Source organism: Vombatus ursinus, unplaced genomic scaffold, assembly GCF_900497805.2.
Source record: "Vombatus ursinus unplaced genomic scaffold, bare-nosed wombat genome assembly UNPS02014812.1, whole genome shotgun sequence".
Classification (NCBI taxonomy): domain Eukaryota; kingdom Metazoa; phylum Chordata; class Mammalia; order Diprotodontia; family Vombatidae; genus Vombatus; species Vombatus ursinus.
Window position 1 is genome coordinate 53,289,106 of NW_020954590.1, and position 25,422 is coordinate 53,314,527.

The following is a 25,422-nucleotide window of genomic DNA, read 5'->3' on the forward strand; positions in this document are numbered from 1 at the left end:
CCTCGGGAAGCTTTCTTTGCCGTTGCAGCAGCAGCACCCCCATTGTCACCCCCTTCCCAAGCTACAGCACCTCTGACCCTGGACGGCCCCGCAAGGTCTCCCGGCGCCCCGGCTCTGGTAGTTACCTTCTCCAGAGCTTGGCTCCGGATACCAGCAGCAGAGTCGCGCCAGCAGCTGCAGCCTTTGAGGTGGACACTGGCTGCAACCCCTCTGCAAAAAGCTTATCGCGAGAGAGGAGAGTCAGGGTCCCAGGGGCCCGCTGCGGCCCCTGCACCCAAGCGGGACAAGTATTTATAGTTTCTGGCTTCTCTGGGTGCCAGCCAGCGGCCCTCGTTTCCCCGCAGGCGAGACTTGACCCGTCGGGGCTGCACCCTCCGCAAATGGCCCGGGAGCTCTGCTTTCCTGGTCTGATCCTGGTCTTCTGCCCTTGTCTCCCTCCCTCCTTGCAGACAGGCACCGAGTCACATGTAGAAAACGGGAAAGGCGGAGCAAGCCGAGAGTGCAGGGAGGAGCGGCCAAAGCCCCTGCAAACAACCCCTCAGGAAAAGGAGCAGAGCGGAGCAGCTGTCCGGATTTTTCTGGGACGGGAAGTAAGGGAGCCTGCTACTTGGACGCAAGGAGCGTAGAGGTTCCTGCAAGGTCCTAAAGTGGGCTGTGTACACGCAGCACGCTCAGAAATACAGGCTTGGTCCTCACTTGACCCTCACTCCCTACTAGGGCTCTTCCCCAGACTGCTTTTGCACCTACAGCCCCACCCCTTTTAAAAGTCAAAACAATCCTCTCCAACCCCTCCCTTTGGCGGGGAAGAAAAGTGCTTTGCTCTTATTTAACAGGACACACCAGTTAGACATGCTGAGAACCTTTTGCAAATATCTTATTACTCATAGATACCTTTATACAGCATTTGAGCCAGCTCTCTGAATAAAGAAATGTCATTTGTCTCCTCAGAAAAAATTAAGGTTCACCTAGATAAGAGCGTTGCTTATTAAAAATAAAATACTTGGATTTGGTAGGTTTGAAAGGCTGTTCCTTTGCCTCTAAGGTCAGGTTCTATCCTTTATCTTTAAGATACATGCATACATTTATTATATTATATGACTATATGTGTATGTGGCCTCCCTCATTGGAATGTAAGCTTTCTGAGGGCAGGAGTTGTTTTGTTTGTTTTTTAATCCACCGGCATTTAGCAAAGCACTTGACACATCGTGGGCACTTCATTAAATCCTTATTGATCGACTGATTCTGGCATAGTGAAAGAAGGATCAAAGTTTGTGCACAACACAATAAACAATCAATGATCTGCTTAGATTATAGTTATACAGTACAGCAAAACCCAATTACCCTGAATATTCAATAACTGAATTTCTGATTAATTGCAAAGGGTAAAAGGAGAAAGGACAAATGACTTTCAAATACTAATGAAAATCTTTCTAAACATATCAGGCTACTTTGTTGCCATAGTGGATACTCCATAGTGCCTATTATTGAATCTTTCTCTGATAACTGAAGTATTCCTAGCATCTCAAGGGTCATTACTGTAAACACAAATAAAAATTACTATGCAGGTCCTATAGATGCAGCTGCTGAAAACTTGTTATTGAAAGCACACTTAATCCTAAGGCTAGCTTTGCTAAACTGTTTTTTGTTTAATCTTTTTTTTTTTACTTTTTTGTTTCAAGAAATAGCTCTTGGCTTAGGAGTGAAAGAAAAACATTCTGAAATGAAAGTCATGTAAAAACAAAAGATATCAACAAAAACTTAAGAAAAAACCTAAAGAATGAAGAGTGACCCCATGATTTAATCTAAGAACAGTACACAACTAAAGGCCTTGCACATATTAAGCACTTAATAAATGTCTGTTGAAATGAATTGATACCTGGATCTATTTTCTTGTTATTTACCTATATTCCTAAAAATAAATAGTGAACTGAACAGTGTCATACTTCTTTGTTTCCCTTAAGACCCTGAAAATTTGCATCTTAGGAAATCCAAGTATGAGTTCCATTCATAAAATTAATGACAGACTCCAGCATGAAGGCTGAAATCTCTTCTTCAAGTAGTAATCTTAAAGTTCTTTCAGATTAAATGGAGGGACAGTTTTTTCATTAGGATTCTGATTGTGCTAAACTAGTCTAGAAACATTCAATTAAACATATCTTCATTAGTTGTCTATTATGGGTAATCAGCAGAATAAAGATATGACACAAATCCTGTTCTCAAAAAGCCTACAATCTAAAATATTAAATAAATTATAATTTTTAGCAAGCAGTATTTTTTAAATAATGCAGTCTTTTATCAAGCACCTACTATGTGCCAGGCACTATGCTAAACACTGGAAATACAAAAAGAGGCAGAGACAGTCCTCGACCTCAAGGAGATCACAATTTAATGGAGGAAACAGCAAGCAAACAAATATGGACAAAGAAGCTTTATACAGGATAAATAGGAAATAATTAAAAGAGGGAAGGTACTAGAATTTAAAGGGTTTGGGAAAAACTTCCTGTAGAAGATGCTATCTTAGGACAGCTGTGAAGGAAGCCAGTAGGTAGAAATGAGGAGGGAGAGCATTCCAAGCATGGGGGATAGCCAGAGAAAATGCTTAGCACCAAGAGATAAAGTGTCTTGTTTGTGAAACATCAAGGAGGACAGTGTCACTGGACTAAGGATTACTTGGCAAAGAGTAAAGTGCAAGAAAACCAGAAAGTTGAGGGGGCAGGGAGTGAGGGTTAGATTATGAAGGGCCTTGAACACCAAACAAGATCTTGTATTTGATCCTAGAGGTGATAGAGAGCCACTGGAGTTTACTGAGTTGAGAGGCAGCATCATGTGGTATGGTATGACATGGTCCACCTCTGCTTTCAGTAAACCTCTTCGGCAGCTAAATGGAGGATGAATTAGAGTGGCAAAACAAAAAAATGCTCCAAATCACTAATAATTAGAGAAATACAAATAAAATAACTCTGAAGTTCCACTTCATACCTATCACCTGGCAACACTGAGAAAAAAGGAAATGACAAATGTTGGAGGGACTGAGGGAAAAGTCACATTGATGTATCTTTGGTGGAGCTGTGAGCTAGCCATCCTAGAAAGCAATTTGGAACTGTTCCAAAAGTTATTAAGTATATATATTCTTTGACCCACCAAATACCAGAACAAGGCCTACACCCCAAAGAGATCAAAGAAAGAAGAAAAGGTTTTATATATCAGAAAATATTCTAACAGTTTTTTGTGCTGACAACTGGAAACCGGGGGCTACCCATAAACTGGGGAATGGCTGAACAAATTATGACATATGAATGTAATGGAATAGAATTGTTTCAAGAAATTTAGAAATAGTTTCGGAGAAACCCAAGAACACTTATATAGTGATTTGAAGTGAAGCAAGCAGAAAGAGAACAATTTATACCATAACACCAACATTTTAAAAACGAACAACTCTGAAAGACTAAGAAGTTTGATCAATGAAATGACAACCAAGATTTCAAAGGATGGAAGATAAATATTGCTACCCAGCTCATGACAGAAATGATGCAGAATGAGACACATTGTGTGAGACACATTCTAACATTGTTAGACATGGCCACTATTCTCTCCCTCACCTTCCCCACAATGGGGGTGGGGAAAGAGGGAAGGAAGGTCAAAGGAAGGAAAAAAGCCTTGTAATTTAAAAAAATTAATTAAAAAAAATGAAAGAGAAAAAGAGAAATTGAGGTTAAGTGTTAAACAACTTGTCCAAAGTCAAATGGACAATGTCAGAGCCAAGATTTTCAACTCAAATCCTAGGACTCCAAGCCCAGCTATAACCAAGTATGAAATAGCTCTAAGCACTACATTTCTCTCAAAAATAAACGACAGCCTAGTAATGCTTTCTGTTGTCAAATCATAACTCTTTGCTCCCCATGGCCTCTTCCAAATTCTCCCTGTAATCACTCAGCAACTTCTCCTCCTTTGAGGTTTACTCTATCCAAATTCATCACCTGTTCCTGAACCTGGAAGACATTATTGGCAACTCAGTAAGAGTTAAGTACCATGCTTAGATCATAGTCTCCCTCTTAACCAAAACTACTGACCTCATACTAAGAACTTCAAAATACTGATTTTCCCCTCAAACATTCTAACTTATGAGTTCCTCAATCTAATCAACTACCAAGACCTAAATCTTAAAATCTTCAGCTATACATAGGAAAGGTCATATTTTTGATCTTCCATCACCCAAAAGTGTTTCACTGCCATGTTCAGGAACAAATTTATCTTATCACATGTTCAGCTAAGAGCTTACCCTATACCTGAACAAAGAAATTAAAGCTATTTACAGAGACTTCTAATATCCCTATAGTATCATTCACCACTATCTTGTCTTCTACTCCAGTGGCCTATGAAAAAGTGGCTATTCTTGCCAAGACTAACTCCCCTATATGTACACTTGGTCTCAGGTATTCTTGTCTTCTCCAGCAGATTGCCTCCATTATCATCAGCATTCTCTAATCTTCAATCTCTCCCTATGTGCTGGTATTCCTTCCATGCTACTACAAATATGCTCAAGTGTCCACATATTAAAAAAAAATTCTCATTTGATCTGACCATCTGAAATTGATCTCTCCAAGTTTACTATCTAACTGCCAAATCTGATACCTTTTTCTCAATCCTCTTCCTTCTAGACCTGTCTACAGCATTAAACACTGTAGATCACCATCTCTTCTGTATGTTTTCTCTCTGCATTTCAATGACATTGCATTCCCATGGTGCTCCTCCTATTTGTCTGACCACTCAGTGCCCCCCAATACACTATCCAGGCCCTCTTCTCTTTAATTACTCCAAGCTCTCACTAGATGATCTTATCAGTTTCTAGTGGGCTCAGTGACTATCTGTATTCATATAACGACCAAATCTATATCAAGCACAACTTCTATCCAAAGCACCAGTCCTGCATTACTAATTGCCTGCTGAATATTTTGAATTGGATGCCCAACAGGCATTGTAAACTCAAAAGGTCCAAAACAGAACTCATTGTTCTTTTCCCTCAAAACTGCCCCCATTTTTATCAAGGGCTGATGTGGTTCAGTTGTTTCAGTCGTGTCCAACTCTTCCTGACCCCATTTGGGATGTTCTTGGCAAAGATACTGAAGTGGGTTGCCATTTCTTTCTCCAACTCATTTTACAGATGAGAAAATTGAGACAAACAGGGTTAAGTGGCTTGCCCAGGGTCACACTGCTAGTAAGAGTTTGAGGTCACATTTGAACTCAGGAAAATGAGTCTTACTGACTCCAGGCCCAGCACTCTATATACTGTGCCACCTAGCTGCCTTTTATCGAGGGCACCATCATCTAAAGCCCATTCCCTATTTCTATATCAAAGGCACTGCTATCCTCTCAGTCACTTAGGCTTTTACATCCTCACTCTTATTCACCCCACAAGTCTAATCTGCTGCCAAATTTGTATTTTCCAATATTCACACAGCCATGACCCTAGTTCAAGCTGTCATAATCTCTCACCTGAGCTATTATGTTAGTCTACTACTACTCGGTTTCATTATCCAAGTCTATCCTCATTCTATTTTTTATCTAATTTTGTTTTTTTTTTTAATAAAAAAACCTTATTACAAACATACAGTCAAAACAAAACAAATTTCTGCACTGATCATGTCTAAAACAATATATATGTATATTTGCATACATATATGCACACAGATATGAAGACGTCAATAAATACATGTATATATTTATAGCTATATATCTATATCTGTATTCTGAGACTTTGGCCTGCCTATCATGAGGTAAATAGCATGTTTCAACCTTTTTTTTTTGTTGAGTTGTTTCAGCTGTGTTCAACTCTTCATGACCCCATTTTGATGTTTTCTTGACAAAGATACTGGAGTGGTTTGCTATTTCCTTCTCTAGCTCATTTTATAGATGAGAAAAGTGAGGAAAACAGGGTTAAGTGATTTGCCCAGGGTCACACAGCTAGTAAGTATTTGAGGCCAGATTTGAACTCAGGAAGACTCATCTTCCTGATTGCAAGCCCAGTGCTGTATCCATTGTGCCACTTAGCTGCCCTTTTTCATTATTAGTCCTCTGGAAAAATGGCTGGACATTAGACAGCTCAGAAATCCTAAGTCTTTCAAAACTGTCTGTCTTTACAATATTGATGTTGTTTAGTCATGTCCAAATCTTTGTGACCCTGTGGACAATACTGTCTATGGGGTTTTCTTGGCAAAGATACTGGAGTGGTTCACCTTTTCCTTCTTCTGTGGATTAAGGCAAAAAGAGGTTAAGTGACTTGCCCAGGGTCACACAGCTAGAAAGAGTCTGAGGCTGAATTTGAACCCGTGTCTTCCAGGCCTGGGCCACCTAGCTGCCTGCTACAATATTGCGGTCAAGTATAAACTGTTCACCTGTTTCTGTTCACTTCATTCTGCATTAATTCACATGGACCTTCCCAAGTTTTTTGGGAACCAGCCCTTTCATCATTTCTTACAGTACAAGTGTTTCATCACATTCATATACTATAACTTGTTCACTCATCCCCCAAATGATGGGCACCCCCTAAGATTCCAGTTCCTTACCATCTCAAAAAGAGAGATAAATATATAAATCTTTCAAATTTTGTTATGATTAGGACTAATACAACCTTTAATCTATCATTCCTATAACTCTCTCTTTTCTATTTCCCTGTTGAAATATATTTCTATACCGAATTATATGTATGTATTCTTCCCTCTCTCCTTTGACTAGTACAGATAGGAGTGAGGATCAAGTATAAGCCACTAACCTTATTCATTCTTTCTTGTTTGTATAGACTTTTACCTGCCCATTCTGATTAATAATGTTTCTGAGCTTTCCTTTCCTTTCTCCCCAAAGGCATTTCTATTACCTTCCCTTTCCACTTTTTTTAAATTCAATTTTATTTTCTTTTTGGTTCTGTGTTCTCTCCCTCCCTTCCCTACCTCTGAACACATTAAGATAGTCAAAAACAAAACACAACAAACAAAAGAACCCAAGACTCATTACAAGTATGTACAGTTGTGCAAAATAAATTGCTGCATTAGCTATGTCCAAGAGAAAAAAGAAAGAAAAATATATACTTGAATTTGTACTCTGAGTCCATCCACCTCCCTGGGGGTAAATTTCATTATGACTCTTTGGAATCATGGTTGGTCACTCTGCTGATCAAAGTTTCTAAGTCTTTCAAAATCGATGTCTTTAGATTATTTTTGTTATTGTACAATTTTTTTCTCCTGGTTCTGCTCACTTTGTGTCGCATTAGTTCACGCAAGTTTTGCCAGGTTTTTCAAAAACCACTCCCTTTACCACTTCTTACAACTCAACAGGATGCTATTATATTCATATACTCTAAACATGTTCAGTCACTCCACAATTGGTGGGTTTCCCCTCAGTTTCCAATTCTTTGACACTACAAAAAGAGCTCCTATAAATATTTTTGTACATATAACTCCTTTTACTTTTTCTTTGATATCTCTGGAATATAAAATTAGTAGCAGCATTACTGGGTCCAAAGTTTAACAGATTTTTGGGCATAGTTTCAAGATGCTTTCCAGAATAGCAGCTGAACTAGTTCACAGCTCCACATTAAAATATGTTTTCCCACAGGCCCTCCAGCATTTATCATTTTCTTTTTTGTCAAATTACTCAATCTAATGTGTGTATCACAGAGTTGTTTGAATTTGTGTTTTTCTAGTTATTAATAATCTAGAGCACTTTAAAAATATGACTCTTGATATGCTTGGATTTCTTCCTTTGAAAATGTTCTATTCATATCCTTCGAACATTTACAAAACGGGCAATGGCTTTTAGTCTTATAAATTTAAGTAAGTTTTTATATATATACATATAATCTTAGAAATAAGACCTTTATCAGAGAAACTTAGTATAAACACCCTTTTCCTAAATTCCAGCTTCTCCTAATTTTAGCCACATGAGTTTTGTCTGGGCAAAAACTTGTTAACTGGATGTAATTGAGATTGCATATTTTACCGTCTGTGAATATCTTGATGTCTTGTTTGGTCATGAGCTCGTCACCTATCCATAGACTGGACAGGTAATGTCTTCCAATGCCTCTCTAATCTGCTTATGTCATCAACCTTTATGTACAAATTACACTCATTTGGAGTTTTTTCAGGTATGTAGTATAAGATGTTGGTCTATACCTAGTTTCTACCAGACTACTTTCCAGTTTTCCTAACAGGTTCTGTCGAAGTGACTCTTGCATCAGCTATTCATCAAACACCAGGGTGCTATGATCATATGCTTCTGTAGACTGTGTACCTAGTTTAATTTCTCCATTTCTAGGACCACACTTTTGATGATTATGGCTTAATGGTAAAGTTTAAGATCAGGTACCACTTAGCCCCCTTCCTTCCCATTTTTATTCACTGATTCCATTATTATTCTTAACCTTTATAATTGTGTTCCTATAGTTCTTGCATGCATCTTGGTAGGTAGACTCCTAAGCATTTTATACTCTCCTTAATTACTTCAAATGAAATTTCTGTTTCTATATCTTCCTACTGGACTTCATTGTTAATATTCAGAAATGCTGATGATTTCTGTGGGTTTAATTTATATCCTGCAACTTTGATGAAATTGTTAATTGTTTTAATTAATGTTTTTAGTTCACTTTCTGAGTTTTCTAAATAAGCCATTATTTTACCTGTAAAACATAACAGGGGCAGCTAGATGGCACAGGGGATGGAGCACTGGTGCTAGAGTCAGGAGGACCTGAGTTCAAATCTGGATTCAGACACATGATACTCACTAGCTGTGTGATCCTGGGCAAGTCACTTAACCCCATTGCCTCACAAAAAACCCAAAACAAACAAAAAAACACATAATGTTTTTGTTTGCTCTATGTATGTGCTTATTCCTTTAATTTGGGGGTCATCACCAGTTGTCTTGACTTATATCTTGCTCCTGAACTCCAACAGTGAAGGAAAGAGTGAAAGTTCCATTTATTTCTATATGTTCTAATGTTTTTAACAAGCATGGGCGCTGTATTCTAACAAAACTTTTTTCACCATCTATTGAAATAATCATATGATTTTTGTTTTTTTGTTATTAACACTGTCAATTATGTTTATAATTTTTCTAATGTTGAACTAGCCCTGCATTCTTAGTATAAAGCTAACCTGGTCATAGTGTATGATCTTTGGGTTTTATATTAGTTCAAAACTTTTGCATCAATATTCATTAGGGAAATAGTTTATAGTTTTCTTGATCTGCTTTGATTTTTCTTAGTGTAAATATAAGGGCTATTTTTGCATCATAGAAGGAACTTTTGGCACCCTTTTATGTATTTTTAAATAGTTTATGTAGTATTAAAATTATCCTTTAAATGCTGGGTAGAATTTGCATTTAAATCCATAAGGTCCCAGGGTATTCTCTGAAAGTTCATTTATGGATTCTTCAATTTCTTTTTTCTAAGATAAGGTTATTTAAGTATTCTATTTCCTATTCTGTTAATGTAGGCTATTTATGTTTTTGTAAATTTTCATCCATTTTATTTAGATCATTAGTTTTATTGCCATATAGTTGGGTAAAACAGCTCCTAATAATTTTTATTCCCTCTTCATTACTTATAAACTCACTGTTTCATTTTTGATTCTGGTAATTTGATTTTCTTCTTTTAAATCAAACTAGCTAATGGCTTATCTATTTTATAGGGTTTTTTTTCCCAAATAAAGAGCTCTTGGTTTTATTTATTAGTTCAATGGTTTTTGCTTTTTACTTTCAATTTTGTTAATCTCTCCTTTGATATTAAGGATTTCTATTTTAGCGTTTCATTAAGGAGATTTTAATTAATTGGTTTTGTAATATTTTATAGATATGACATATTCATTGATCTGTTCTTTCTCTCTTTTATTTAAAACGCAGTTTAAAGATAAAAATTTTCCCCTAAGTATTGTTTTGGCTGGATATCACAAAGTCTGGCATATATTCTTACTGTTGTCATTATTTTTCATGAAATTATTATTTCTATGAATTGTTCTTTGAACCACTCATTCTTTAGGATTAAACTATTTGGTTTCTAATTAACTTAAACTTTGCTTCAAAAGCCCTTTATTTAATAACATTATGGCATTATTATCAATAAAAGATACATTTAGTATTTCTGTTTTTCTGCATTTGTGTGGTTTTTATGACCTAATAACATGGACAATTTTTGTAAATGTACCATGCACAGTTGATTAACAGCCTTTCTATTCCTGTTTGATGTTCTCCACAGCTCTATCCCATCTAATTTTTTAAAAATTCTATTCAGGTCTTTAACTTCTTATTTATTTTTGAGTTAAATTTATCTAGGATTGAGAGGTGATAAATTGAGGTCCCCTCCTATTATAGTTTCACTATTTATGTCTCCCTGTAAATCATTTAACTTTTCCTTTAAGAATGTAGATATTAAGGCCATTTGGGTCATACATTTAATATTGATATTAATATCGGTTTAATACTGATATTATCCATTGTATGTTGCCTTCCAGAAAAATGGAGTTTCCCTGTTTATCTTTTTTAATTATTTTTTTATTGCTTTTTCCTGAGATCAAGATTGCAACTCTTGCCTTTTTTTTTTAATTTCAAATGAACTATAAAGGATTCTGTTCCAGTCTCTTATTTTAACTCTGTATGGAGTTCCATTTCAAATGTGTTTCTTGTAAACAATATATTGAAAAAAATTCATCATAGTCTTTTCTTTGCTTTCCTAATCAGAACTCAAGTCTGGTGCGTTTTTGAGATTGTTGAAAAGGGAATAGTGGGGAGCTAGGCTATAGGCAGCTGGATGGTTCAGTGGTTGGAGCACTGGGCTTGGAGTCAGAAAGACCCAAGTTCAAATCTGGCTTCAGACATTCACAAGCTGTGTGACCCTAGGCAAGTCACTTAACCTCTGTTTACCTTAATTCACTGGAGAGAGAGATGGCAAACCATCCCAATTTCTTTGCCAAGGAAACCCCAGATAGGCTCAGTCAGCCATCTTGACTCCACCTCTTTCCATGCTTCTCTTAAGATCATCAAGACACAAAAGACTACTCTTAGGCCTCTTATTCCATTAGACCCCTTCTAAGATACATGATGATGAGAGGTTTCAGAGACAACACATATATCATCTCACCCGTATTAGAATAAAAATAGTTTATCTTTGTTTAGTCTTTTTAATGTTTATTAATGTTTACCTTTTAAAATTTTGTTTAACTTTATAAACTTCAACAACTTTAAACTTCAAAGTTCTTTGAAGCTTCTACGTAATTCTACTCTTTTCATCTGAAATTCTTGGAAGTCCTCCATTTCATTACAGGGCCATTATTTTCCTACATGATTATACTCATTTTTGCTGGCTAAGTTATTATTGTCCTCTGGATTATCATATTCCAAGCTCTTCACTCCTAAATGTGATAAGTGCTAAGTCAGGTGGGGCCTGGACTGTGGATCCCTTTTTCTTTCTGATTTTTTTAAGCATTTTTTTTTTTTCTCTGACCTAGGAGCTGAGCTCTGGATTTTGGTTATCAAGTTCTTGGGAATTTTTATTTTGGAGTTCCTTTCAGGAATTAATGAGTGAATTCTATATGTACTTTGCTTTCTGGTTCTATGCTATCTGGGCACTTTTCATCTAAGATTTCTTGAAATATGATATACTGCATTCAAGCAGTTTAATGATTCTTACTTTTTTTTCCTCCTCAATCTCTTTTCCAGACTAGTTTTTCCTATGAGATACCTCATATTTTCTTCTATATTTTCAGTCCTTTTACTTTGTTTTAATATTTCTTGTTGTCTCATAAGGTCATTAGTTTCAATTTGGTCTATTCTAATTTTCAGGGAACTTAAGTTGGGCAATCTTTTGTACATCTTGTGCCAAGCAGTTATTTCCATTTCCAATTCTTTCTTCCAAAGCTCTCATTTCTTTTCCACGTTTTCTCCTCAAATACTCTCATTTCATTTAGAAAACATTTCAGCTCTTTTTCCCCCCAAATGCCTGCTTCATCTCTTCCAGGAATTCTAGATGAATTTGTCCCTGTGCTATGTTTTTCTTAGAACTTTGCTTTGTAGGTATTTTGTATATACCTAAATATGTATGTGATGTCCAACCTGTTTTAATGGAAGTTCCTAAATGGAGATATCTTTTCCTTTGTATTAGCACTTAGCAGAGTACCTGGCACAAAGTATGAGATTAACAAATGCCTCTTGATTGATTGTTTAATTATAACCACTTGTGAAAATAACCTGAGATGAATTAAAACAAATAAACCAGAAGAATCTGCTAACTCTCTGATACGTTGCTTTGCCACTTACGGACTCAGTCTCGTCATCTGTAAAATGAAGGGGTCAGATTAGTTGACCTCTAAGGTCCTTATAGTACCAACACTGTATGAGTTTATGAGCTGCCAAAATAAGCTGAGGTCTGACTGAGTTACTCTTCTGCTCAAAATACTTCAGTGGTTCCTTACTGCCTCTAGGATGAAATATAGATTACAAAGCCTTTTTAAGAACTTGAGACTTCTTAAAGCTTTCTCTCCTCAAATTACTCAAAACAATGTTCCCCCAAACCCCCCTCCTCCAAGTTTCCGATTTAGATGAACAAGATGTTAAAAATCCACAGCACTATTTAAATTGTGAAAAGCAAAACTTTCACTAATATTTTAGCTTTGGGGTTCTATAATAGGAGACTACAAATACATAACTTTGGGTTACTTGAAATACAATTCTCTCCTAGCACTAGGCATAAGAAATGTTGTCTAATCTGTTGACATAGGACCAAAATAATTTTGAGATAATTTAGTATCAAAATACTTACCCCTTCTTGTTTGGTGAAGAGATTAAGACAATCATTCAAAGCTGTACAAGTTTCTCCAGAGGCTTCAGAGACAGCTTCAACTTTCTGAAGAAATGATGGAAGGATTTCTATAAATAAAAAAAGCAAAAAAACTAATGGGATTTTAGCAACCCTTATGTTACACAAATAGCTTGAAATACTATTAATGTAATGCTACCTTTGAACTATGCTGAGCAAATTATACAGATACCATCATTATTATCAGTTATACTACTGATTGAGGACTGCACAGTAGTTGTTGAGGAAGATTCATACACATATATACATATGGGGAGAGAGAGAGAGCTTATATAATCTTAAGCTTCATTTAAAAAGGCATATTGTCTAAAATGAAGGTGGAACTAGTACCACTATACTCCAGTCATATCACATTTGGAATAACTATTAATTTCTGGGCACAGGTTTAAAAGGGTTTTTTAACAAAATGAAGAATATGCAGTGGAGGGAAACCATGATGTTGAGGTTAATAGGAGCTGTGCAACAGGAAGATCAAATAGAGATGTTTATTTGGAAAACACAATTAGGGAGGTACAGTCAATCCTCAACATTCGCGCATTTAACTTTCACATCTTCAAGCATTCTTGTGATTCTAGTAATCTCATTTTCATTTTGACATTGGCAACCATGCACTTTCATGGCTATGCACAGCAGAGGAAAAAAATGAGAGCCACAATGCATGTAAGTTTGCGGAGCAGCTAGTATCCTACTAGGTGCTTCCATGGTCTTGGTCATGCTACCATTGTAAAGTGAAGAGCTCCCCATGCATTCAGAGTGTCAGAGACCTCATCAGTCTCAAAAGTCTTCCAACAGCAGCAACTAAAATCCCAGCAACCTTTCCCTTGGTTTTCAGAGGCAGCCAAGGTAGAGAGGAGCAATATGGTACTGTCTGAAATCAATGAATTTTTTTCTGTTTGTTTTTAATTGAGATGTTAGCACAAAAGGCCACAGAATTCTAGGGAATTACTAGTGAGAAATAATATTTCGCATGTTACCAATTTTACTTTGTGTTATTTCATGGTTACTGTGTTAGGAAAAGTATATATTAACAGAATTAATGTTTTGTTATAAAGAACTATATATAGAAAAGTATATTTTCAGCAATCTCTAGCAAAAGATTGCAGTTTTTGGTGGTCACAAGAACCTAACCCCCTATTTCCCATAGGCCCAACACATCAACATTGCATTTTTGACTCTCACATCATTTTTAAGGACCTTTCCTCCCACAAAAACTGAAGATGGACTATATACAATAGTGTATTCAAGTACCTATGCAAAGGCCTATTAAGTGGAAGAGTTGGACTTATTCTACCTGGCTCCAGAAAACATAACTATGAGCAATGACTAAAAACTGGAAAGAAACAGGATAAGGTTTGATATAAAGAAAACCTGCCTAATGATGGATCGCTTGAGTTCAGGAGTTCTGATATACAGTAGGGCTAAAGCTGATCAGGTATCCACACTAAGTCTAGAGCCAATATAGTAAAGCCCCTGGGTGGGAGAGGGCCACCAGACTGACTAAGGAAAGAAGGAAGGAAAAAAAAACAAGCATTTTTTAAACACCTATTATGTGCCAAGCACTGTGCTAAAGCACATTACAAATATCCTATTTGATCCTCACAACTCTGGATGGTAGATAGTGTTATGATCCCCATTTTATTTTACATTTAATAAAAACAAGGCTGAGAGGTTAAGGGACTTGCCAGTGTCACACAGTTAGCTGGTGTCTAAGGCTGGTTTTTAATTTAAGTTCTTCCTGATTCCAGGCCCAGAGCTCTGTACACTATGGTGCGACCTGGCATCAGTGGGCTTAGACCCACAAATAAGAAGTGGGGCAGGGAAGCAACATTCAGAGGCACTGCATTTCCTCATGGAAGGTCTAACGTACACTCCAGATGACCACTTACGGGATATGTCAGAGAAGGGATTCCTGTTCAGGAACAGAAGGCATAATGGTCTCTTCCAAATCTGAGGGTCAGTGACAACACTATGTGCCATAAAAATATCTCTAATAACCTCCAAATAATATATTTTCTCTGAGCTCTCATGAAACTTTGGTTACATACCACAAATTTATATAGTAATTTGTGCAGTGTGTTATCTCTTTTTCTAACTAGCTTATAAACTTCTTCAGAAATCATCATATTCACTTCTATATCTTGAACATAAATACTTAATAAATATTTGTTAGAGTACACACCCCATCCCAATTATAAGCTTACATATTTCTACTTAATAATAAAATAATTTAAGGTTTTATCTTAATAATGAAACCTAGACTACAAAACAGATGAATTCCAAATAATGTTAAATATTACTTGATCCAACCTTATTATGAGTCGTTCAAACACATCACAAAGGCTCCTTTAATATTTAGCAATATAACAACAAGTATAAGGCAAAAGGCCTGACCAACCCTTTAACAGATAGATAGTAGAATGCTATGAACTAAATTATTAGGTAAGATATGAGAAATAATTGACCAATGTATGCCTTTAAGAAATTTATAATGTAATCTAATAATTTATTTCCTAAAAGACGTATGAGAATTCAAACCATGATTTTGATCATTCTTTTTAAAGAGACTTTAAAAAGCTATACAAAAATAATAATGATAATAAATTTAAGGTTTGCAAAGCATTTTACACATTATCACATTTGAATATAACAATAACCCACAGAGCTAGGTGCTATAATTATCCCCATTTATAGATAAGGAAACTGAGATTGAGAGAAGTTAAAACCTTGTCCAGGGTCACAGAGCTAGTAAGTATTTGAGGAAATATTTGAATGCAAGTCTTCCCAACTCCAAGTCCAAACTCTATCTGCTAATCTAATTAGTTTCCTATATAATCAAGCATTTAGTATAATGAAACACATATGATGAATATTTAATAAGGAATTCCCTGAATAATGCATATATATGCAATTTCAAAAAGCAGGCATAATTAGGAGAGGGAAGGAGAAAGGAATAAGCATTTATATAGCATCTACTATGTGCTAGGCAATGTGCTGAGTACTATTTTTTTAAACAAATCTTATTTGATCTTCACAATAGCCCTGTAAGATAGGTGCTATCATTATTCTAGTTTTACAGTTGAGGAAAACTGAGGCAAATATTGATTAAGTGACCTGCTGAGGGTCACAGAGCTATTAAGTATCTGAGGCCAGATTTGTACTCATATTTTCCTGACTCCAGGTCTAGCCTTTTATCCAGTTCATCACCAACTGCTTTTGTTAGGAGTGCTTATGAGTTTCCAAATAAAGCACATGTGTCGCTAAAACAAACAGGTGACTTGGTTTTTTAAATTTTTTTTTTTGTAATTTGTCTCAAGAACCTGAATTGGCAGAAAATTCCTAAGAAAACAATGACACCACAACAACAAGCAACTTTGTGGTCTAAAACTAGGCTAAAAGTTATGTAATCTCACTGAAGAGCTACAGTTCCCAAAAAACCACCACAAACAAATTTTATTAACAGAGTCTGGTGAGACCAATGTATGATACAAACACCTAGCAGAAGACACAGGGCACCTAATATTTGATATGATACTGTTTATACTTTGCTATTTAACAGAAAGTAAAACTACTATAGGAAAGTACCCATAATAGATAAACATATTTTAGCCATTTAATAACTCATAACTGTTTGTGCACACATAAGTAAACAATTATTTTTATTGCAAGTTTACCCTGAAATCTGTAATTTTTAAAATTAAATTAAATTTATTTATTTAATTTTAAATAACTTTTTTTTAGTCAATAGGGGTTAAGTGATTCGCCCTGGGTCACAAGGTATTAAGTGTCTGAGGCCACATTTGAACTCTGATCTTTCTGACTCCCAATCCAGTGCTCTAACCATTAAGCCATCTAGCTGCCCCTAAAAATAATTTTTAAAAATATGAAAATTGCTTTACTACCTCACCTAAAATGGTTACATTTTAAAAGATATACTTGCCTGCCTTAATGACAACAGGTTACACTTAAAATTTATGTTAACAAGACCTACAGAAAGTATATTTAAGAGTTTCAATGCTCTTCCAAAAAAAACCATGAAAGGGATATTTTATAAAATTAGATAAAATAATTTTAAAATTGAATCAGAGAATAAAAGAGCTAAAATATCAAGAAGAAAATGAAGAAAAGATAGAGATGAATGGGGAATAACAATTCCAGACTTCAAGCTATATTATAAAGTAGCAATATTCAAAATCAATCAATCAGTAAACATGTATTAAGTGTATACTATATGCCAAGCACTGTGCTAAGTGCTGGGGATACAAAAAAAGGAAAAAAGAGTTTACAATGATAATAAATGCTAATGCCTTCAAAGAGTTTACAATCTAAAGAGAGAGACAACATGAAAACAAATATCTACAAAGCAAGCCATAGATAGGAAGGGAAGGCACTAAAATTAAGAGAGTTTAGGGAAAACTTCCTGTAAGAGGCAAGATTTTAGTTAGGACTTAAAAAAAAGTCAGGGAGTTCAGTAGTCAGGGTAGAGGAGGCAGAGCATTCCAGGCATGGGGTGTCGACATCCAGACAGAATTCCCTGAGCAGAAAGACTGAATGTCTTGTTAATGGAACAGCCAGGAGGCCAGTGTCACTAGAAGGAAAAGTACATGTTCAAGAGTAGAGTATAAGAGACAGGAAAGATAGGAGGGGGCTAGACTAGGAAGGGCTTTGAATGGCAAACAGAGCATTTCTATTTACTCCTGGAGGCAATAGGAAGCCACTGGAGTTTACTGAGTAGGGGGAAAGCGAGATGATCAGACCTATGTTTTAGGAAAATTACTTTACTGGCTGAGGATGGATTGAAAGAAGGAGAGACTTGAGGCATGCAGATTCACCAGAAGAGTATTGCAATAATCAAGGCCTGTACCAGAGTGGTTTTAGAAAAGACTAATAATAAAATGGATAAACCTCTACGTAATCTAAGTAAAAAGAAGGAAGAAAATCAAATCAACAAAATAGCAAATGAGCAAGGTGATATCACAGCAAAAGCAGAAGAAATAAAAAAGAATAATCAGCTAACAAAATCTGTAACACAAAAGAAGTAAAGGAATACCTTCAAAGGTATAAAATATCCATACTATCAGAAGACCAGATAGAGATCTTAAATAACTTAATCTCAGAAAAGGAAATAGTTCTATCTTCAAAGAAACCATCAAAGAAAAAATTTCTTGGACCTAACAGATTCACAGGAGATTTTTATCAAACTTTTAAAAATTTTAGTACCCATACTTCACAAACTATCGTCAAAAATTAAGAATCCTACCAAAATCCTTTTTATGAGACAAATGTAAGTCCTAAGCAAGAAAACGAAAATACATGGGGAAAAAAAAAACTATAGACCAATACCATTAATGAACACTAATTCAAAAATTTTAAACAAAACCCTATCAGACTACAGCAATATGTCTAAGAAGTCAATTTGATTAAGTGAGATTTATACCAGGGAAACAACGCTGGTACAATATTAAAGAATCAACATAATTAATCACATTAAAAAACCAAAACATCCAAATTCATGTTATCATATCAACAGAAAAAAGCCTTTGACAAAGTACAACACTTTTATGCCAAAAATTCCATAAAATGTAAGACAAACTTTTGGAATTGGTTTAAAAAGTAAACATGATATATCAAGAAACAGGCAAGACAATGGAGAATCAGAAACAACTGAATTCAATAATTCAGTATTTGACATACTGGAAAACACAGATTACTAAGGAAAGAACTCCTTATTGGACAAAAACTGCTAGGAAAACTAGAAAACTATCTGGTAGAAAACAAGCTTAGACCAACTTAAGAGGTGGGGAACCTGCAGCTTTGAGGCCACATGTGGCCCTCTAGGTCCTCAAGTGCAGCCCTTTCACTGAATCCAAACTTCACAGAACACAGAACTGCAGATTCCCCACCCCTGGACCAACATGTTACAAAATATTCCACAATAAATTCTAAATGGATATTTGACCTGGCTATTAAAAGAGAACAGATTATATACTCTTCAGAGCTGTGAGTTGGAGATGTATTTTTAACCACAAGATAAAGGCAAGTACAAAAGATAAAACAGATAACTTTGGTTATATGAAATTATAAAACTTCTGCACATACAAAATCAATATATCTAGGTTAAAAAGGGAAGTGGTCAAATGGGGGAAAAATTATATCAAACTAAGGACTTAGTATTCAAGATACATAGACAAATAAGAGATATATATATATCAATCAATCAATAAACATTGATTAAGTGAATACTATTTGCTACAATATATGACTGTGAGAGTTGAACTATAAGGATGCTGAGTGCTGCACAATGGATGCTTTTGAATTGTGGCGCTAGAAAAGGCACTGGAGAGTCTTTTGAACAAAAAAGGTCAAATCAGTTAATACTTAAAGAAATTAATTCAGGCTACACACTGGAAGGTCAAATACTGAAGCTAAAGCTTAAATACTTTGGCCACATAATGAGAAGACTGGACTCATTGGAAAAAAACCCTCATGTTGGGAAAGACTGAAGGCAAAAGGAAAAGGGATCAGCAGAGAATGAGATGGGTAGATAGTATCATGGAAGCAATCAAATGTGAGCTTGGATACACTCTGGGAGACAGTGGAAGACAGAAGGGTTTGGCATGCTATGCTCCATGGTGTCCTCAAGAGTCAGACATGACTGAATAACTGAACAACAAATGTGCCAGGCACTCTGCTAAGGACCAGGAATACTAAAAGGAGCAAAAGAGCCCTTGACTTCAAGGAATTTATAATCCAATGGAGGAGACAACATGGAAACAAATATATAAAAGCAAGCCATGTACAGGATAAATAGGAAAAAATTAAAAGGGAGAAAACACTGGAATTAAGATGGGTTTAGGGAAGGCTTCCTGGGGAAGATGGGATTTTAGTTGAGATGTAAAGAAAGCCAGGGAGGTCAGTAGTTGGCGCAGAGGAGGAAGAGCATTTCAGGCAAGGAAAGATAGCCAGAGACAACGCCCAGAACTGAGAAGTGGACAATGGCCCATTAGCCAATGGACTAATAATGGACTACAGACCAGGACTTCCTAAACTTTTCCCCTTGCAACCCCTTTTCATGTTTCGGCAGCATTTGTTGGTATTGCATGGCGTGATGGCATGCACAGTGCAAACTGCACATGCTGTGATCAGAACCAAGGCTGCAGTGAATGTGCACAATGCAACATGGGCAAGCTCTGCCAGAAACACCTTGGGTTCACTACACGTTTGATTTTGAATTAATTTTTTGTCTTGCACATTCAGAAAACTATTACTGTAGCCAAATTTTTCATGACCCTTTATGAGGTCACGACCCACAGTTTAAAAAGCACTGCTACAGACAATGGACTGGGAAATGGACAATGGCCAAGAGCCAGGAGGCCAGTGTCATTGGACAAAAGAGTACATGTTGGGGAGTAAAGTGTAAGAAAACTGGAAAAATAGGAGAGGGCTGGGTTATGAAAGACTTTGAATGACAGAATATTTTGTATTAATTCCTGAAAGCAACAGGGAGCCACTGGAATTTTTTGAATAAGAGTTACCTGTACTTTAGGAAGATCACTTTAGTGGCTGAACGGAGAATGGACTGGAGTGGGGAGAAACTTGAGTTAGGCAGGCCCACCAGCAGGCTATTGCAGTATTCAAAGCATAAGGTGATGAGGGCCTGTACTAAAGTGGTGGCAGTGTCAGAGGAAAGAAGGGGCATATACAAGAGACTGGTTGCAAAGGTGCAACCAACAGGACTTGGCAACAGCTTGCATATGAAGAGTGAAAGATAGTGAGGAGTACAGAATAACTTTTAGGTTGCAAGCCTGAAGGACTAGGGGGATGGTATTGCTCTCTACTGTAAGAGGGAAGGTAGGGTTAGGCAGGGAGGATTTAGGGGGAAAGATAATAAGTTCTATTTTTGATATATATTGAATTTAAGATATCAATTATACAGTTTAAGACGTCTGAAGGGCAGTTGGAGATGCAAGATTAGAGGTCAGCAGAGAGACTGGGGCAGGAAAGGTAGATTTGGTAATCTTAACCATAGAGATAGTAATGAAATTCATGGGAGCTGATGAAATCACGAAGTTAAGCAATAAAGAGAAAGAAGAGAAGAGGGTCCAGGACAAAAACCTGAGGGACACCTACAGTTAGAAGGTGTGAAATGGAAGAGAATCTAGCAAAGGAGAATGAGAAAGACTGATAAGATAAGTAGGAGGAGAACTAGGAGAGAGGGGTGTCCCAAAAATCTAGAAATGAGAGCGGTTCAAAGAGGAGAAAGTGATCAATAGTGTCAAAGGCTGCAGAGAGGTCAAGGAGAATGAGGACTGAGAAAAGGTCATTGAATTTGGCAACTAAGAGATCATTAGTAACTTTGGAAAAAGCAGTTTCACTGGAATGATAAGGTTGGAAGGCAGACTGTGAGGAGTTAAGAAGAGAGTGAGAGAAGAAAAAGTGGAGGCACCTATTCTTGTCAAGAGTTTACACACAAAGAGCAGAACAGATATAAGACAATAGTTAGAGGGAGTGGAAGGATCAAGTGAGGATTTTTCAGAATGGGAGAGATACCTTCCCCAACTCTTTTGCAGAAGTGGGAGGTCCACGGGTATGGAACATTACATATATTTTTATACTTTTTCAATGTTTTGGTTGGTTTTGCTGCTTATTTCCTTCTTTCTCTTAATTATATTTCTTTAAAAATATTCTCTGTCAATAAGATCAGTGGTAAAGCAAGGATGTCCATTATCACCACTACTATTCAACATTGTACTAGAAACGTTAGCCATAACAATTAGAGAAGAAAAAGTAATTGCAGGAATTAGAATAGGCAACGAGGAAACAAAACTATCACTCTTTGCAGATGATATGATCGTATACTTAGAAATCCTAGAGAACCAACTAAAAAACTAGTTGAAATAATTAACAACTTTAGCAAAGTTGCAGGATATAAAATATAGCCACATAAACCATCAGCATTTCTTTATGTTACCAACAAAGCCCAACAGTGAGAGATGGAAAGAGAAATTCCATTTAAAATAACTATAGCTAATATAAAATATTTGGGAGTCTACCTACCAAGAAAAACCCTGGAACTATATGAACACAATTACAAAACTTTTCACACAAATAAAATCAGATCTAAACAATTAGAAAAATATCAATTGCTCACGGGGAGGCAGAGCCAATATGATAAAAGTGACAATTCTACTAAAATTAATTTACTTATTAAGTACTACATCAAACTATCAAAAATTATTTTATAGAGGTAGAAAAAATTCATAACAAAATTCATGTGGAAGAACAAAAGGTCAAGAAGATCAAGGGAATTAATGGAAAAAAAATGCAAAGGAAGATGACCAAGCTGTATCAGACCTCAAACTATATTATGAAATGGTAATCATCAAAACTATGTGGTACTGGCTAAGAAATAAGAGTGGTGGATCAGTGGGATAGATTAGGTACACAATACATTGTAGTAAATGACCATAGTAATTTAGTGTTTGATAAACCCAAAGATCCCAACTTCTGGGACAAAAACTCACTATTTGATAAAAACTGCTGGGAAAATTGAAAATAGTATGGCAGAGACTAGGCAGACCAACATCTTATACTATATACCAAGATAAGGTCAAAATGGGTACAAGATTTAGACATAAAGGGTGATACCATAAGCAAATTATGAGAGCAAGGAATAGTTTACCTGTCAGATCTATGGAGAAGGGAAGAATTTATGACCAAATATGATGAAATTTAAAATGGACAATTTTTATTATATTAAATTCGAAAGGTTTTGCACAAACAAAACCAATGCAACCAAGATTAGAAAGAAAAGCAGAAAGCTGGAAAACAACTTTTACAGCAAGTGTCTCTAATAAAGTCCTCATTTCTCAAATATATAGAGAACTGAGTCAAATTTATAAGAATACAAGTCATTCCCCAATTGATAAATGGCCAAAGGATATGAACAGGCAGTTTTCAGATGAAGAAATCAAAACTATCTATTAGGCACATGAAAAAATGGGGTAAATCACTATTGATTAGAGAAATGCAAATTAAAATAACTCTGGGGTATCATCTCACACCTATCAGATGGGCTAATAAGGCAGAAAAGGAAAATGAAAAATACTGGAAGAGATGTGGGAAAACTCGGATACTAATGGATTGTTGGAGTTGTGAACTGATCCAACCATTCTGGAGAGCAATGTGAACTATGCTAAAAGGGTTATAAAAATGTGCATACCTTTTGATCCAGTCATACTATTACTAGGTCTATATCCCAAAGAGATCACACAAATGGGAAAAGGACCCACATGTACAAAAATATTTATAGCAGCTCTTTTTGTGGTGGTGAAGAATTGGAAACTGAGGGGATGCCCATCAATTGAGGAATGGCTGAACAAGGTCTGGTATATGAATGTAATGGAATACTATTATGCTATAACAAAATGATGAACTGGCTGATTTTAGAAATATTTGGAAAGACTTAACATGAATTGACACTGTAAAGTGAGCAGAACCAGGAGAACATTGTACACAGTAACAGCAACACTGTATGATGTTCAACTATGAATGACTTTAGCAATACAATATTCCAAGACAATTCCAAAGGATTCCTAATGAAAAATGCTATCTACCTCCAGAGAAAGAACTGATGGAATCTGAATGCAGATTGAAGCATACTATTTTTAGTTTACTTTTTGTTTTTTTTCCTAATTGGTCTATCTCTTTTTTCACAACATGATTAATATGGAAATGGTTTTACATTATTGCACATATATAACCTATATTAAACTGTTTACTCTCTTAAGGAGGGGGGAAGTCAGGGAGAAAGGAAGAAAATTTGGAGCTCAAAATTTTTAAAAAATAAATGTTAAAAATTGTCTTTACATGTAATTAGAAAAAATAAAATACTATTTAAAATATTCTTTGTTATATAAGATGGCTCTCTGAGAGAGGGAAGGATACTAGGAAAAATTTAGGTCATTTAAAAACAAAAGATACCAATAAAATTATTTTTAAAAATAATAAAGTTAACAGGGATGGAATGAACAAAGTAGTTGTTTTCTTCCAGATGCCAAAAACATAGTATAAATAGCATTCAATGTCTATCCATTTGGATGCGTAGACAAAAAAAAGAAAATTACAAATGCTGCAGAGGCTGGGAGCAAATAGCCACTCTAACACTCTGCCGGTGAAAAACAAAACAAAAAAAGGGGGGGCAGCTAGGTGGCTCAGTGGATAGAACACTGGCCCTGGAGTCAGGAGGACCTGAGTTTAAATCCAGTCTCAGACCAGACACTTAATGCTTACTAGCTGTGTGACCCTGGGCAAGTCACTTAACCCCACTGCCTAGCAAAAACAAACAAACAAAAAACTAAAACAAAACACTCTGTTGGTAGAACTGTTAACGGTTTAATCATTCTGGAAAGACATTTGGAAAAATGACCAAACAATAACTAAATGGATGTCTTTTGACCTAGAAATACTACTGCTCCTAGGCCTAAACCCCAAAAGATGAAAGGAAAAGGAAAACAAAGAGTTCACTAAAGTATTTTTAAAGACATAAAAGAGAAGGAAAACCAGAAGGAAACACAGAAAACATGTAGAACAGCTTTGAAAGTTATACAAATTGAATTTATTGTGTACTTAAATGGAAAAAACAAGCTGTATGTAACAGATTTTCAGTTTCATGTACAACCCTATTTTTCTGTTATGCTTTGTTTATGGAAATGCTCATTTTTGTAAGTTCAGAGTTTTTGAAAATTAAATGAAAATAATTTACCTATTGCCTAATAGATAAAGTTTATAAATTACTAAGTCTAGCATTCGAGGCTGTCTATAAATTTTATTGAACCAATTTTTCCCTACTCTCCTATATGAACCATATATCCCTTAGCTAAACCAATTAGCTTGTCAATCAAATACATCCTATACTTTCCTGCCCTGGTAACTATGCTTCTGTTTTTCCTCCTTGCAGAAGAATCCTCTTCCCCATATCTTAGTCTTTTTAAATGTTACCCATATTTCAAATATCAGCTCAAATGCTGGGATTCCATGAACATCTCCCTGATCACTTCACATACATACATACATACATACATACATACATACATACACACACACACATATACACACAAAATCACAGATCTTTTGAAATACTAAAGCATTGGGGAGATGATTTTCATCATAATATATACACCATATTCAACACTTCAAAAAACATTTATTAAGCAACTACTATATGCCAAGGTATAGTTCTAGATAGTACAAGACAATGATCAATGAGATGCTGTCCCTCAATCTGAAAAAGCCTACAGTCTAACAAAGGCAATATCAAGTAAAAAATAATTATGACCTAAAGCAGAATATGCCAAGTGAACAGAAGAGAAACAAAGTATTAGGACATGTTTTGGAGGAAGAGATTAATCCAGCTTGAGAGATTCCAAATCTTTTGCCTGGCAATCAAAGGCTTTCTACACTTGGAAAATGCCCACCTTCTTTCTAGCCTTATACCATTCCTCACTACTCCCCAAACGGGCACTGAGCTTTCTCAAGTCCATTCCTTTAGCTTGGTTATTCCCTATTCT

General features: G+C 35.9%; 1 protein-coding gene across 4 annotated transcripts in view; it reads right to left on the reverse strand.

Annotated features, from left to right (window-relative positions):
- Positions 1-25,422, reverse strand: part of LOC114053921 (oxysterol-binding protein-related protein 1) — a 305,142-nt gene that overhangs the window by 170,082 nt on the left and 109,638 nt on the right. For 3 of the 4 annotated variants that reach the window (XM_027877060.1, XM_027877061.1, XM_027877062.1), the window contains one exon: positions 12,800-12,906. In XM_027877060.1, the coding sequence (XP_027732861.1) occupies positions 12,800-12,906 (107 nt within the window). Of the gene's footprint in view, positions 1-125; positions 220-12,799; positions 12,907-25,422 lie in introns of those variants that run through there. The other variant, XM_027877063.1, reaches the window with a different exon arrangement.